The sequence below is a fragment of the Hypanus sabinus genome, chromosome 6 (assembly GCF_030144855.1).
Source record: "Hypanus sabinus isolate sHypSab1 chromosome 6, sHypSab1.hap1, whole genome shotgun sequence".
In the NCBI taxonomy this organism is placed as follows: domain Eukaryota; kingdom Metazoa; phylum Chordata; class Chondrichthyes; order Myliobatiformes; family Dasyatidae; genus Hypanus; species Hypanus sabinus.
This window is the reverse complement of record NC_082711.1, coordinates 30,408,410-30,425,603: the sequence shown is the minus strand read 5'-3', so window position 1 is coordinate 30,425,603 and position 17,194 is coordinate 30,408,410. Positions and strand designations below refer to the sequence as shown.

General features: G+C 38.2%; 1 protein-coding gene across 3 annotated transcripts in view; it reads right to left on the bottom strand.

Annotated features, from left to right (window-relative positions):
* Window positions 1-17,194, bottom strand: part of zmynd11 (zinc finger, MYND-type containing 11) — a 174,152-nt gene that overhangs the window by 81,789 nt on the left and 75,169 nt on the right. For 2 of the 3 annotated variants that reach the window (XM_059971896.1, XM_059971895.1), the window contains exon 2: window positions 13,955-14,090. The exons of the other annotated variant lie outside the window; for it this stretch is intronic. In XM_059971896.1, the coding sequence (XP_059827879.1) occupies window positions 13,955-14,070 (116 nt within the window). In that variant the 5' untranslated portion in view covers window positions 14,071-14,090. The remainder of the gene's footprint in view (window positions 1-13,954; window positions 14,091-17,194) is intronic. 3 annotated transcript variants of the gene reach the window in all.

Below are 17,194 nucleotides of genomic sequence, written 5' to 3'. Positions count from 1 at the left end.
CCCAGGTTCTGGCTGCACCCCAGCACAGCCTGGCCCCCGGATCACAGCTGCACATCCTGCTTGCAGTCTGAACCCCTGGTTAACATTCCTGACTAATGATGGAATCAGATGCTGGACCAGCATTATTGGAGCTTCTTGCAATAGCAACAGTAACTGGCATACACTACTTAAATGTACAGTGAGATATTTATATAACTGAACATCACTACAGGTGTCCCCGCTTTACTAAAGTTCACTTTACGCCACTTCACTTTTACGAAAGACTTACATTAGTACTTGTTTTCGCTAGCTGAAAGAAATCCGGAGGATTTTCGCTTTTATGAAAAGAGGCTCCTGCTTTAAACTTGTGATCACTCCGAGAAAGACTACCATGAATGTGAAGCCTTGCGTGGACAGGTGTGTGTGCATGCGTGACATGCGCGTGCGTGCACATGCCGATTTTTTTTCTTGAAGTTGATTTTTGGCCAAATCTTCCCGATTCTGGTAAGTGAAACTACACTACACATACATTATTTCTACTTTATATACACTGTATTTATCATATCATTCCTGCTTTTACTATATGTTACTGTTATTTTAGGTTTGTGCGCTATTTGGTAGGTTATTTTTTGGGTCTGGGAACGCTCAAAAAATTTTCCCATATAAAGTAATAGTATCTGTTTCTTCGCTTTACGCCATTTCGGCTTACGAAAGGTTTCATAGGATCGCTCTACTTTTGGATAGTGGGGGAAACCTGTATTACATAAAGTAACCCATTTCAGCTTTTTAAAGCTTATGCAGAATGATTTTTTTGCTAAAATTTTACTCAGTCTATTTTGAATAAAAAGAACATAGCATCCAGGCCCTCTACATAGACTTGAGCAAAATATTAGCACTGGGGCATTAAAAATACCACTGCATTGATGTAAGCACTCTCAATTCAAGCTTAAGGATTGCCTTCTTACATATCACAAAGATCAATACCAATCTCCACCAATATCACCAAGATTTATTGTGCTTCTTTCAAGGAAGTTAGCCACTGTTTCCTTCTATATGCAAATAACTTCACAAAGTACATCTTTGTCACAAACATACTTTGGGATTCCAGGGTATTACACAATGAAGCTCCTTCTTAATAGTGTGAAGTGAAAGGACTGATGGTACTTCCCTGGGAAGCTTATTAATAGATTATTTGTTGGAAATTTAAGTGAAAGTCAATAGGGTATATTAATATAAAGTCAATATAAAAGCATGTCAATACAAGTATTAACTAAATCAAATAAATAATTTTATCACAGACAGTAAAAAACTTCTGGTATACCATTCATACAGATGAATTCATTACAACAATGTGCCTTGTGGCAGCACATTCCCTTAAGACACTCAATCCCTGACATATTCCACAACTTAATAAGAACCTGGTCCCAAACGCACATTCCCTCTTACTTGCAGCAATCTTTCGCACCCAACTTCCTCTACCTTAAAAATCGGACTTAAAATTAGAGGGGAAAATATTGTCTCAACCACCTTTAGGCTGCCCCTTGTTTGAAACATGACCCTGAAAACTAGATTTTTCATGAGAAAATAACCTCTCCATATTCACCATGTGGAGAAGATTCAAGATTGCTTAATGTCATTTCCAGTACATAAGAACAATGAAATTGTTACTCCAGATCCAATGAAACACAAAAGAATAATAAAAACTATAAACATAAGATAGCTTATATACATTGATTGTATGTACATAAAGTGGTACAGGAATATAATCTTCTTTCAACCCAGTCTCCTCCCAATCTTCTAAACTACTGTGGATAAAAGGGTAGTCAGCCCAACTTACTTAATAAGACAATAGGGTTTTAATGAACACTGAACTGCTAAAAAGATGATTAATATTCTACACTGCACTCCAGATGTGTTCTCAACAATGCTCTTTACAAATGAAAGATAACCTTCATAATTTTGTGTATTTAGTTACTCTCAAGTTCTATCAGTTTTTCCAAATTACTTTGATTGCTTGCATGTTCATCATTAAAACATGTTAGAATACACACATTCCTCAACATCTCACAGCTCTGCATTGTTTTTAAAATAGCGAGCATCTGCATCTTGCACCATCCCTCAACCCTATGGTATTCCTGAACATGAACCCCATGGTATTCCAGAAGGGAATGGTAAGCTGCCATCTTGAACCACTCCAGTCCAAGGTAGAATCCGAATCAGATTTATTTCTCACAGAATTAAATGACATGAAATGTGTTGTTCCATAGCAGGCATAAAGCAAAAGGCATAACACAAGTTTTAAAATAAATAGGGCATTCAAAAAAGGAATAATACAGGTAGTTTTCATGGATTGTTCATATATCTGATGGTAGAGGGGAGAAGTTATTTCTGAATCTTTGGTTGTAAGCTTTCAAACTCTTGTACCTCCTCCCTGGTAATACCAAAGGTGGCATATCCCAGATGGTGAAGGTCCTCACTGATGGCCACCACCTTTGAAGTACTGCATTTTGAAGAGGTCCTTAGTTGTGGAGTGGGTTGAGCTCATGGATTTGACTGAGTTTACAACCCTTTACAGCCTCTTACAATCCTGTGCACTGGAGTGTACATACCAGGCTAGGAAACGACCAATTAGAATGCTCTTCATCAGAGATCTATAGAAATTTGTAGGTCTTTAGTGACATCACCAATTCACACTGACTGTGGTGACCAATGAAGAAGTCAAGGATCCAGTTACCAAGGGAGGAATGGAGGCCCAGGATTACAAAGCCAAAGATGAATACTGAGAGGATGATAGTGTTGCATGTCAAACTGTAATTGCTAAACTGCAGCTTGACATACATTTTGCTTTTGTCTAGGTGCTCAGAAACAGAGTGATAAACCAATGAGATTAGGTTTGAGTAAACCTATTGTGGCAGTAGGTGAATTGCAGCACATCCAGGGCCTAGCTTGGGCAGGAGTCAATTCTAGTCATGACCAATCTCTCAAAGCATTTTCTTACCCACAGTGCTGTTATGGAGAGGTCCAGGATTCTGGCCCAGCAACAGTAAAGGAACGGCAATATATTTTCAAGTCAGGATGGCATACAACTTTCAGGCCATGATGTTCCTATGCTCTTGCCACTCTTATCCTCCTAGCTAATAAAGGTCATGGGTTTAAGAAGGTGCTGTCTAATGAGTGCATTCTGCATATGGTACAAACTGCTGCTATGGGACACCAGTAGTTGAACAAATGGTGGAAGGGGTGTCTATCCAGTACATTTCTATATCCTGTATGGTGCTGACATTCTTGAGCATTGTAGACGTGGACAATATTTCATGAGTTCAACTTCACTGCATCAAATTCCTGAATGAAGACTTTAAGATGGTGGGCAGACTTTGTAGAGTTTTTAAGTGAATTACTCATTGTAGGATTCCTAGCCTCTGATCTGTCGTTGTAGCCACATTGTGTTTATGGTAGTCAGTTCAGTTTCTGGTCATTGGTAACCTCAAGGATTTAACCAAGTTAATGCCATTTAAGTCATACAATGATAGCTGGACTTTTCCCTTGTTGGATGTTGTCATCGCCTGGCAACATATTTCTATCAGCCCAGGCCTGGCAGAATTGGGACGTTCACTGCTTTGTTATCTGAGAAGTAATGGATAAGGCTGAACATTCTGCAATCAATAAACATCCCTATTCTTGATCTTATAATTAAAGGTAATCAATGAAAGAGCTGAAGATGGTTGGGTCTTTGACACTACCCAAGAAACTCCTGCAGAGATGACCTGAAGCTGAAATAACTGATCACCAACTAGAACAACCACCTTCATTAGATTTCAACCCTACTCACCCTATCCCCAAATTCCCATCTTCATCAGTTGAGCTAGGACTCACTGATATCATACTTAATCCAATACTACCTTGATGTCAATAATGACTACTTGCATTTCACATCTGGATTTCATTTCTATTATCCACATTTGGGCTAATAGAGTAACGAGCAGTTGTTAAGCAATTGCCACCTGATAGCAATATAATTCACACATTATATTCCATTTACGAAATCTTAATCCAATTAATCTTGCAACATCCTGCGTGGGTTTCCTCTCATAGTCCAGGGATTAATTTGGTAGGTTAATTTGTCATTGTAAATTGTTCCGTGATTAGGCTAGGATTAAATCGGGAGTTGCTGGGCAGCACAGCTTAAAGGGCCAGAAGGGTCTATTCTGCATTGTATCTCAATCAATAAATAAAACCCTACAGTTCTCTGCACAGCTTGCTTTCCTACCCACTTTTACATTTTTACTTTTTCATACTTAAGGAACCATTTTTGGCTGTCTAAATAAAATTAGGGTAAAGTGAGAAATTGCCCTTTGAAGAATTGATTGTTATGAAAACAGAAATGATTGCACAGAACTTGAGAACTAGATTACTTAAAGGTAATGGGAAGATATAGAACAAATCATCTGACAATACAAGTAGAATTCATTTTTGAGAATACATACAGAAAGTCAGAATTTGCTGTCTCACTCAAAATAGAGCCATTTTTTGGTCATGGAAAAATAAGGTCAATGATTATGGATACAAGAATATGGGCACAATAAAAGCCAGATCAAAGGGATTACTGTTCAGCTCAATAGGCTCTGAAAGCACTTTTAGCCTCCCAAGGGAAAAAGTACTAAAAGGAAATTGAGAACATATGTGACTTAAGATTCCCAACTCATCACTTCATGACCCTCCACTAATGAAAATGATGGAAACTACCCAAACACCTGTAGTTATCGCCATTCCAGATTGGAATATGAATGAAAATGTGGAGAAAACTGGAGGCTGAACTTGCATTTAATACTTATGATATCTGGAGACAGCAGTTCTATTTGAAGAAGTCATTATAGCAATTTCTAAGAAGAACATTGTACAGAAGAACATTGCTGCCAGTCTAAAGTTTTCTAAAGACAAGGTGGATAAGTCAGAAGACTACTGGAAATATGTTCTGTGGACCGATGAATCCAAAATAGAACTTTTTGGCTTAAATGAGAAGTGTTATTTTTGGTGAAAAGCAAACACAGCACAAGAACCTCATCCCATCTGTGAAATATGGTGGTGGCATTGTTGTGGTTTGGGCCTGCTTTGCTGCCTTGGGACCAGGACAGCTTGCCATCATTGATGGAACTAAGAATTCTGAATGGTACCAGCAAATTCTACAGGAAATTGTCAGGGCATCAATCCATGAACTGAAGCTCAAGAGAAAGCTGGTCATGCAACAAGACAAACAACCCTAAACATACAAATCAATTTACCAAAGAATGGTTAAAGCATGAGAAATCTCACATTTTGGAACAAAAGAGTTAAAGTCCTGACCTTAATCCTACAGAAGTGTTGTGGAAGGACCTGAAGCAAGCAGTTCATACAAGGATGCCCACCAACATCCCAGAGTTGAAGCAGTTTTATAAGGAGGAATGGCCTAAAATTCCTGCAAGCTGATGCACAGGACATCAGTTACTGAAACGTTTGGCTGAAGTTATTGCTGTACGATGGAATGATGCAGCTCTATAAAACTCTGGTTAGGCCACACTTGGAGTACTGTGTCCAGTTCTGGTCGCCTCACTATAGGAAGGATGTGGAAGCATTGGAAAGGGTACAGAGGAGATTTACCAGGATGCTGCCTGGTTTAGAGAGTATGGATTATGATCAGAGATTAAGGGAGCTAGGGCTTTAATCTTTGGAGAGAAGGAGGATCAGAGGAGACATGATAGAGGTGTACAAGATATTAAGAGGAATAGACAAGAGTGGACAGCCAGCGCTTCTTCCCCAGGGCACCACTGCTCAGTACATGGCTTTAAGGTAAGGGGAGGGAAGTTCAAGGGGGATATTAGAGGAAGGTTTTTCACTCAGAGAGTGGTTGGTGCGTGGAATGCACTGGTTGAATCAGTGGTGGAGGCAGATACACTAGTGAAATTTAAAATACTACTAGGCAGGTATATGGAGGAATTTAAGGTGGGGGGTTATATGGGAGGCAGGGTTTGAGGGTCAGCACAACATTGTGGGCCGAAGGGCCTGTAATGTGCTGTACTATTCTATGTTTTAAAGGGGTCACACCAGTTACTAAAAGCAAAGGTTCACACACTTTTTCCAACAAATACATGTAATATTGGATCATTTTTCTCAATAAATATGTTTTTGTTATTTAATTGGGATCTCTACTTTTAGGAGTTGTGATGATCTGATCACATTTTAGATCAAATTTATGCAGAAACAGAGAAAATACTAAAGTTTCTAGCACCACTGTACATTCTGTTGTCAATTTCCAAAGTCATAATACAGCGATGTTAAAACAACAAGTACAGATAGAGGACCAGAATTTGTCAAAATTGTATACAACTCAAAAAAGTTAAATTTTATTGTGAAATAGGAGACAATTCAATACAAGTCATTGATAATACTTGCACAAATATGAGAGGAGAATGCAGAAATCTAATCCAAAAAAGCATACAACCTTGAAGCTCAACTACTCTCGAAACACAAAAGGCATTTAGGAGTCCATGCAGTATTGTGACATACAATAAAATTCATTTAATAATGAGTGAAGCTCACCTAATGTGCACATCGCACTCACTTAAATAGTGTAATTGTTAACAAATAATTTTTAAATGTTTATTTGTAAAGGAAAAAAAATGAAAATCATTTCAAAGTGGCAATGCATCATAGATTCCATCAATAACAAATTCAAAACTTCAATAAGTCTCCGGTAATGGTTATAGGTGCACTGTTCACATTGCCTCATTTGATTGCCTTATCTGTACAATTTTCCAGTTGTTTTGATCACATAAGCAAAAGTTCAAGGACTGCAAAGCATGCAGGCCATGTGTTTGAAATTCTCAAGCGGGCCATCTTAAACAGAACAGGAAACAGAGTTAATGCTACATGAAAAGGACTAACTGATGGGTGGCTAATAATTAGAGCATCATGTTATCTCTAACTGGGCAGAAAATTCCGAGAATTTGGTTATTTCAGATTTCTGCAGTAAGCCAAGTCTTCCACGGATCAGTATCATGCACTTTTGCCAATACTAAAAAAAAAATCAATCATGTCTTTTGGTCTTAAAGACAGCAATGCAATAAATCACAATGTATTGCTTCTCACACTTCATCCCATCAACACCTACTCACTCACTGAAATTTCCTTTCATATTTAGCCACTGCTGACCATGCTTACATCACCTTATCAGGCACTATGTCCCAGATCACTGCCACTAGGTGTACCTAGAAGCTATGACCTGGAACATTGCAACTCAAGCACCTTGGGCACAAGGAGGAAAAAAGTATTCTCTTTGTGGATTACCTTATTCTCAGGTCACTGTCATGAGACAGCTACCTTTAGTCATCAACACTGAGCTTACAAATATATCAGCTGGCATTGAATCCAAATCAGCACATTTGGTTTTATTATAGCCAGTGGCCTACTAAAAACAATTACTTCAAAGAACTGCACGTCTCAGGACTGTCTGATGCAAACTCTCTGAAATGTTATAAATTAAATTGTGTTTTTCCCCCCCATGAAGATTCATCACTATACTTCTCCACACTATATTTTATAGGGGCAATGGAAGGAGAAGTTGCTGAAATAGTCATGATCTCTTTGTGAATGGGTCTCAAAGACAGACACAAGTTTGTTGCAAAGTTTTAAGAATAAGTTTTGCTGCATCAGAATATATACTTATAAATAGAAAAAAATAAATGACCTGCTCATCCACAAGTAATTTTCTGCTATAATTTGTACATTATCTTTTCATCTACATTCCTGCTTAGAACACAAGGAACTCAAGAGTGAGAAGTAGGCCATTTGGCACCAAGTCTACTTTATCACTTAGTATCTCAAGCACCATTTTCCAGCATTATCGCCATACCACTTGACTCTCCTCATTTATGATCATATGCCAGTAGATCGAGAAACAGCCAGAAATGCTAGACGAGATAAATAGAGGACTCAAAGGTATTTGACAGAAAATACGAGAATTAGTCACTGACCAATATTGCTCCTTCAACTATTACCAAAAATAACTTGTTTATACACTCAATTGCTTTTTGAAGTGCATTGGTTCAAAAAAAACATGTGGCAGTTATATACATAACTCCAACTGAATGTGAGCAATAATTCAAAGGCTAAAGTGCTCTAGGATGTTATGATACATAAAAACAAAGCACAGCATGACAATCTTCTCATTTTACACTAAGTTTCAATAAAGTATTAAAGGCAAGCCATCAAGAATCTGATAACACTGAAGGTTTACATCACCCAGCAATACAGAGTTTGCAACGTTTGCTATGAGTAATGGAATGATTTAATTTATGAATCTGAATTACAATAATAATTTCTTAAGAAACAGGAGCAGGACAATGTCAATTGGACCCTCAAGTCTGCTGTAGCATTTGATAAGATCACAACTGATCCAATCTTGATTTTAACATTCCACCTCCACTTTTTGTCCATACCCCTCCAACCCCCTGCAGCTTTAAAATGGCTGTCAAATATGTAGAATGCAAATTTGGACATTTTTGTAGGAAATACCCAAGACTTCAAATAATGTTAATGTGAGTATACTGGTATTTAAGATACCAGAGTGCCTAGAATGCAATATCACAGTAATTAAGGCAAACACGAGGAAATCTGCAGGTGCTGGAAATTCAAGCAACACACACAAAATGCTGGTGGAACGCAGCAGGCCAGGCAGCATCTATAGGGAGAAGCGCTGTCGACATTTCCGACCGAGACCCTTCGTCAGGACTACTTGAAAGGAAAGATAGTAAGCAAACTTACTATCTTTCCTTTCAGTTAGTCCTGACAAAGGGTCTCGGCACGAAAATGACAGTGCTTCTCCCTACAGATGCTGCCTGACCTGCTGCGTTCCATCAGCATTTTGTGTGTGTTGCTCACAGGAATTAAGAGTTGAATTGCTTTACAAGCTAATGCCATCTTGTGCCTAACAGTTTAACATGGAATTGTTTACATCAGTCTGGCTAGATGACAAGAGTAATGACATACCACACAGGCTCTAGCTTCCTCACAATCTCAAAGATGTGTGGGTTTGCTAAGTAAACTGACCACTATACACTGTGCGTTGTGTGGTAGGTGAGTGGTAGAATCTGGGGAGATGATGAGAATATTGGGAAAATAAAATGGGATTACTGATGGTCAGCATGGGCTCAGTGGGCTGAATGGTTTAATTTTATGCTGTATTAATATGATTTTTCAGGTGGGATTTGATGTCCCACCAAAAAAAGGTGGTTTTATAAAACTGAGGCCCATAGAATTATGCAGTCAGCAGTAACAGAAATAAGAAATTAGCTGAATGGCAGGAAGCAGAGCAATAGTACTACTATATGTTGACTCGGACTACAGAATCATTGGTATCAGTGTCTGAGTGGCTAGTGCTGCTATTTTGATATATTTTTGATGACTTGGATCTGGATGTGCAGGGTAAAATTTCCAAATTTAGATGACACAGCACAGTAAAGGAAAACTTCAAGCAGACATTGACAAGCTTGCTAAATGGACGACAAATGGCAGATCAAATTTAATAGGACAATTTGCCAAAAGAATGCAAGAAAAAGGCTAACAAATACAGATCTACAGGGCATGCAGGAACAGAGATCCCTACATGTACATGTATTATTCTTTACAAGTGGTGGGGATATTGAAAATGCAGGTTGAATGCAAGATCCTGGGATTCATGCTGTTATAGGTTGTATCACAGAGCCTGCAGAATTCACCAGTAAGCTTGTAAATGGAATATTGCAAATAATTCTGATCACAATACTTATGGATGAAAAGATTCTGAAGAGGAAACTGAAAATACTTGCTGAAATGGCTGCAGGAATAACAGAGTCCAGCTTTATGTTTACGCTAATGAAGCTGGGGACGTTCTCAGTGAGGTTGAGAGGATACTTGGTTTTGAATAGATAGATATACAGTTTATCAGCTATTCCACATCAGTAGAAGGCCCAAAGACCAGGGGCACAGATTAAAAACTAATCCTGCTAGAGAAACAAGAGATACAAGGAAAACATTAATTCTGTTTCCAGCATTCTTGCATATAAATTCAAAACAGGTTGTAAATGGAACTGCATACACTTAAGAAAAAATAAGGGCTCTGGGAAAATAAGAGGAGTGCTTCAGTAGGAACGGGCACGTATTTGGACCATACTTTGCCTTGGACTCAAAAGGTCTATGCTAATATGCTTAAAATTTTCTACTCTGCCATGCACTAAGAGCACAATATTATACTTTAGGAAAAAAATTAACCTGCATCATAAATGCGCCGTATACTAAATGTCAGTCTTCCGGAATATTTTATTATTTAATTTATTTGAGGCAATATTACTTCATGTGGTGTGTGTGAGTTGTATGTACCGCGCTGTGCACCTCAGTCCAGAGGAATGTTGTTTCATTTGTCAGTATACACGTACATGGTTGAATGACAATAAAATTGAACTAAAGTCACTGTCAAACATCCAAAGTAGTAATTAACAATTTCCAACACAGGACAAAGTGCATCAAATACAGATAGTAACTAGAGGAAAGTATTAATATTAACACAATTTTTTTGTCAGTAGTGAAAATAAAGAATTGTTTCCACAATTGGGTACCTTACCACAGATTAGAGATAGCATAAAGCAAAAAATAATATGGTACATTGAGATGCTGGTTCCTTCGAGGCACTACTTACCAAACTGTCCTTCTAGTCAAATAAAATGGTATCAGAAGCTGGTAATGGATATTCTAATTGGCATATCAATTGATGCACCTAAATTATGCTTATTTAGACTTACAGTATGGCAAAAAAATGCTATGAACTGTTCATATGGAACATTTATTGAATGCTCCCAATATATGACATTGCAATTTAAGTTTGTTAACAAAAATCTCAATTCAAAATGGCATCTTTTCCATCTCTAGCTTTTCATTCCCAAGACAGCTGGTCTTTCCTTCCCATCATTAGCCTAAATTCACATTTGTTGTACTCCAAGACACTCTCTAGCAAATCAGAAGCAATCTAACATACCTCCTCCTAAGAACTGCACTATTCCTTCTTCAGTACTTATTCACTGATTGCTCAGATTGATCTCAGTACAGAAATTCAAGTGAATCAGTTTAATCACCATGATTGTACAATGGTTAGCACAACTCTATTATAGCTCAAGGCTTCTGACTTCAACTCCGATCCCCTCTGTAAGAAGGTTTACATGTTCTTTTCATGTGTGCACAAGTTTCCTCCAGGTGTTCCAGTTTCTTCCCACAGTCCAAAGACATACAGGTTAGTTGGTAAATAGTCCTGTGATTATACCAGGGTTAAAAACTGGTGGGTTGCTAGGCTCAGTGGGCCAGAAGGGATTGTTCCGTGCTGTATCTAAAATAATTCTAAAAAATGAGATCTGAACTATATATTAGATCCATTACTAACAACATTAACCTGTTCTGTGAATTACTCCTTACTTCTCAATACAGCAATTTTTCATAAATTTTATGACTGTATTTTTATGTAGTATATAACTCAGTTCTCTGAATGCTTTCTAGCTTATGGCCTTTTATTATAATTAAAACAAAAACCAAAATACCCTGTTTTTGCCCACTTACCCTATTGCTGGATCCAAATTATCTAAACTCTAGCTTGCCTTGAACAATTTTTAAACCTTTTAGTTTTACAGATACTTAAAACAAGTAACTGGCAATGTATTGTAATGTATTACAATACATTAAATGCCAGCCCCATTATGTGTGACAATTTTATGGATGCTCCTTATGTCACTTCTACTTGTGTTATTTTTGTACCTGTATTTTAAAGACTAGAAATGCAGCCTTTTGCACCCCCTTCCTGTAGTCTCCACCCTACCATAGAAAGGCTTTTGTATTTCTTACTACTACTTCTATTAGCTAACTTCTAAAAATAGATTTAGCTTATTGATTTTTTTCCAACAAAGTGAGATACGGGAAAGGAAATTGCAACATGTGTACCATGATTAGATTAGCACAGAAGGCCTTCTCTGTCAGTTGTATGTGTGGTGATCTTGTCTAAAATACAATATCAAATGAGAAAGGGCAATATAGAATTTAGAGGGAAATTCTGAGCTGTCCTTACATTGAACTTAAGGTGGTAATATAAATTGAGAGCTGTTTAAAGTATATGGAGTGCTTAATTTCATAAATTTATGCATAACTAAGAAAAAATATTAAAGTTTTTGAGAGTGTAAAGGATTTGCTTATTATCAGGGAATAGCCACCTTGGAATTCATAAGACAGTAGATTTCAATTTAAACTTAATTCACCAATGCTGTATTCAGAGGATGTTACATAATGGAGCAATTGTTTTTCTAGACTTTTAAACTAAGCTCTCTAGATCGGTGTAAATATACTACTGTATTATTTTGGAAAGTTATATCCTTACAGATATTATCTTCCCCCCCCCCCCACCACCAAGCCCTAAAGTAGAAGACTTGCTATAGGTGGGTATGTCACTACATTTCCTATATAATGGGGACGACACATCAAAGTTTCCCACTGATTAAAGGGCACTTGTGGGATGTTCAGGGGTGCAGAAAACACCACACAGAAACAACTTGTTTCCTCCTACCAAACTGCACTCCAACCCCCCTCCCCCACCAAATATCACCTTCATTCTAGTACTTCAAGAGTTTGTTGCAATACAACTTAATTAGTAAATCGATCCAGCAAAACGCTGCCTTTGCCATTCGTTGGGCATGGTAAAGTACATTGAATATCTAAGCGATGACGAGGCGTTGAGTCCAGCAAGCAAGTCTTTGAAACTCTTAATTGAAAGATACTGAGTTTTTGAAGCCAGAGGTACAAATATTCAAATATGTCATCCGTATATGTTATACAATATGGATTTGCACTCCTGGTCAGCAAAGGATTGAAAAAAACAAACACGTGATGCAAGACAGACCAGAATTTTGTAGTAATAAATTATGGCTTTGTTTCTGATAGCAGCAGGCTGAAGTTATTTCCTTTCCATTATTTTGTGAAATTGCACACGGTTTTTTTTTTGGATTTGGGCAAAAGAAGATCAACTGTGGAGTTTTGTAGGCGTACAATTACATTTTGCGAAGTAATCTATTATAATATTACAGTAATCTATACAGTTGTCAGCTATCGGAGAACTAAAAATTAACCAACATTGATGTTATTGGTCATTAAATATCAGTCCTGGCAAAATAGTTTCCAAATTGTTTTAATGCTATTGGATTAGAGATTCACTGTGTTTGCATTCAACCGGTGTTTTCAGTATAGAACTACTTCACTATTCATGACCAAAATTGCAGGCCAGAAATTGCAAACATGTTGGATTCTTCTCTGTGTGTTTCTTGACTTTAGACATCAATATTCTTATTCTTTTTGCAGTTTTCTTATTGACCTTTCAAATCAACTGCCTAACCTGGTGAGAACTACCCATTTACCCTACCCTAGTTTACTATAGTTGGCTACAATATACTTCTGAACTCTTCAGCATTTGGAGAGAGTTCTCACTGGAAAATGCTCTGTAAATTCATCTACATTTAAGTGCATAGAGTCAATGACGCAGTAAAAAAAAAGTCGGAGGTAAGGCACAATTCCTAGATTAGGTGCCAAGGTCAAGACTGACAGGTTAGAAAATGAGTCCAAGAGAACAGGTACACATGGTACAAAGGGTGGAGACTTAAGAGGCAAACCACCTTACTAATGAAGTCAATATGGTGATTGCAACAACAAGTTAGGAAAGCTCATTATAAAGGCTTCCAAGAAGGCAGAAGCATTATCAATTCAATATCTTAAAGTGGGTTGACATAGGTAGATGTCATGATCTTGCTGAATTCCGCAGTTAGAATGCAGCAAACAAAAGGTAGTGGAGAGAGCATTAAAGATTTCAGCCTTGTCACCTTTCTTTTTGTAATTCAAACTTTCCAGGAACTACTTTCAAAACAAAAAAAAATTAAAGACATACTTTGTTATCCTGTCCAAATTTGCAATTTGTTTCTGATTTCGGATGACTTCAATAGCATTCCAGAGCCGCTGGACCACTTGAGAGTCTGACAGCCTCCGTTTTGTTAGACGAGCCATGGTCTTATCTAGTCAGTGAGCTGCATCAAAAGAATAAAAACAACAGGGTTAGTCAAGAGTAGTGGCACTGAGCTAAAACCCTGCTCATTTATTCAGTTGCAGAAGGCTAATAAAGTGAAGATTATGATTGCGGATGGCTTTTCTTTTCATTATACCTCTTGGTTCTTGGTCCTCCAAAATATTCCGCATGGAATTTAAACTGGAGGTGGCGGAGGGTGGATTTGAGGAGGTTTTTGAAAAAGAAGAGCTGTCTTAAATTTAAATTCCCTTAAAAATTGTGGAAGTCATGGCAAGTAATTTGAAAGGAAAACAATCCAAAGTTTGGACATGCATGAAGATATTGCCCCATAACATTAAGGGCTTTATATAGACTTCACAAAAGCTGGCAAATTTAATTCCTGCATATAATTTTTAATTGCAACTTGAGTGGAAAAGTATTGCTCATAACATAGCTATTGGGTTACCTTTAGAATAACTGGTTGGTACTGGAACACTACCAATTTTTCCATATCACTATTCCCATGCCACCCCCGAGTTACGAACACCCAACTTATAAACATGCCTCCATACAAAGGATCTATCATAACAAATTCAAAAGTCTGACATACAAACATTCAGTCCTACAACTGGCAGAAAAGGATTCTTCTCTCTTCTAGTTAGTCTTTTTTTTAAAAAAAAGTCAGTCCTGTGTGCATTTAATGCTATTCATTGCAACACTGTGGAGGTAATGATGACCGAGAGCAATGTTAGCATATTTTCAGACTCTTGGCCAAAATCTACATGGATCCCTGTAAAAATTCATTATCCAAGGACAGCCAGCACCCTTATGTTTCGGGTCTACAGGAAAGCCCAGCTAACAAGAAACAGCAACTCAAATGAAACAAAATATTCCACAGTTCTCCAGGTGTTGCATTATTAAACACCAGAAGGTTAGGGCAGATACCCAAAACCTACCTCTGATCAAGTTTAAAGGTAAACCATAAAAGTGAATAGAGGTAGAGAAGTGGTAATTCTAAAGCTCAGTCGATGGAAGTGGAAGAACAATCACTGGTGATAGAGGAATTAATATTGGGGTTACTGAAGAAGACAAAATTGCTCCAAGGTATCATTCCATAAAATTAGCCACACATTGGAAGTGGCATGAATTAGTGCTTGCCTTTATCGGTCAGGATACTGAATACAGGAGATGGCGTCTCATGCTATAGTTGCACAAGGCCACTTTTACAGAACTACATACAGTTCTAGTCACCCTGTCTTCAGAAGAGTGCAAAAATCTGAGGATATTACTGAGACTGGAGTGTTTGAGTTACAAGGAAGGGCTGGATATTTCCTGCTAGACCATAGGAGACCAAAGGGGTGACATGGGAGGTTTACAAAGTCATGAAGAGAACTGAGAAAACACACACACACACACACAAAATTCTGTGTAATACAACTGTATGATTTGGGGGGGCGGGGGTTGGGAGGGAAAAGGAGGTAGGGTTCAAAGAAAATAGAGATTGGAGGGGATACAAAAGTCAGTCCCTGATGGTGTACCTGACTGGGTATTGAAAACCTATGCCTACCAACTGGCTGGAGTGTTCAAGGACATTTTTAATCCCACACTGCTTTGCAATCCCAGTTATTATGAAGCCCTTTGAGAGATAGATCATGGCTAGAATTAACACTTGCTTAGGCAAGGAACTATACTTCCAGCAAATACTCCCATCACCACAAATCTACAGTGGGCAATCTCACTGTTTCTCCACCCTACTTTGGAGCACCTATGCAATCACCAAGATTACATCAGTTTGCTGTTTATCTGCAACTCAGCATTCAGTACCAACCCAATTAACAAACTTCAAAACCTGGGCCTCTATACCTCGATCCTCGGTGATAACATCTCCTGACAACACAAGCACACCACAAGGATGCATTCTTAGCCCAATGCTCTAAACTCTATACACTTCTGACCAAACACAGGTCAAAGGGCATTTATAAAACCTCAGATGGTGACAAAATGGCACACTCGAGTGAGACAGATTAGCTGGCTGAGTTGTGCTGCAACAACAATCTCGCACTCAGCGTCAGCTAAGTCAAGGAAATGAATATGGACTTCAGGAAGAGCAAGTCAGGAGAACACACAGCAATCCTAATGGAGAGTTCAGCAGTGAAAAGGGTGAGCAGCTTTAAATTCAGGGGTATCAACATCTTAGCAGACCCGTCCTGGGCCCAACACATTAGCACAATCACAAAGATGACTCACCAGTGGCTCTACTTCATTAGGAGCCTGAAGAGGTTTTTGCAAATCTGTCAATAAACAGTGGAGAGCATCCTATCCATGCATGGAAGCTCTAAAGCACAGCACGTGAAGCTAGAGATTTATAGACTCCGCTTCATCATGGGCACAACACTCCTCACCATTGAGGACATCCTCAGGAAGACAGCATCCATCACCATACAAAAGAAGTCCTCTTCTCATAAATCAGAGAGGTGATACAGGAGCCTCAAAACCCTTACTCAGAATCAGAAATTGTTTCTTCCCCTCTGCCAGCAGAATGGTCTATGAACACCATATTATCATTCCTTTATTTTGCACTAGTTTTGTAATTTAGTGCAATTATAAGTCTTAACACTATTGCCACTACAAAACAAATTTCATGTCACAAGTGAGAAAATAAACACCATCCACTTGCAGGTTCCGCCTCAGCAAGGGCTTGCATGCTTTTACAACACACTTTCAATTTCTTCATTGTAAAAAGCACTTGTCTTCCCAAAGTTAGGTTTAAGGCAAGTGGTAGGAGTGTTAAAAGGGATGAAGGGGAACGATTCTTGATAGATAACTAGAAGGTGATGGCAAAGGTATTTAGAGAGACACTTAAATAGTGAGGTATCAAGGGATTCAGTCCCAATTGTGGCAAATGGGATCGGCATAGATCGTCAACATGGATGCCATGAACCAACATATTTCTCTACCTCTCAAATCCTTCTTTAAAACAAAATCCATTTACTTAAAAAAAAGTGTTATTCATTCTTCTTGCCAATGTGTATCTGTGTATAAATCCACACCATCCACTGCAGAAATAACCATATAACCATATAACAATCACAGCACGGAAACAGGCCATCTTGGCCCTCCTAGTCC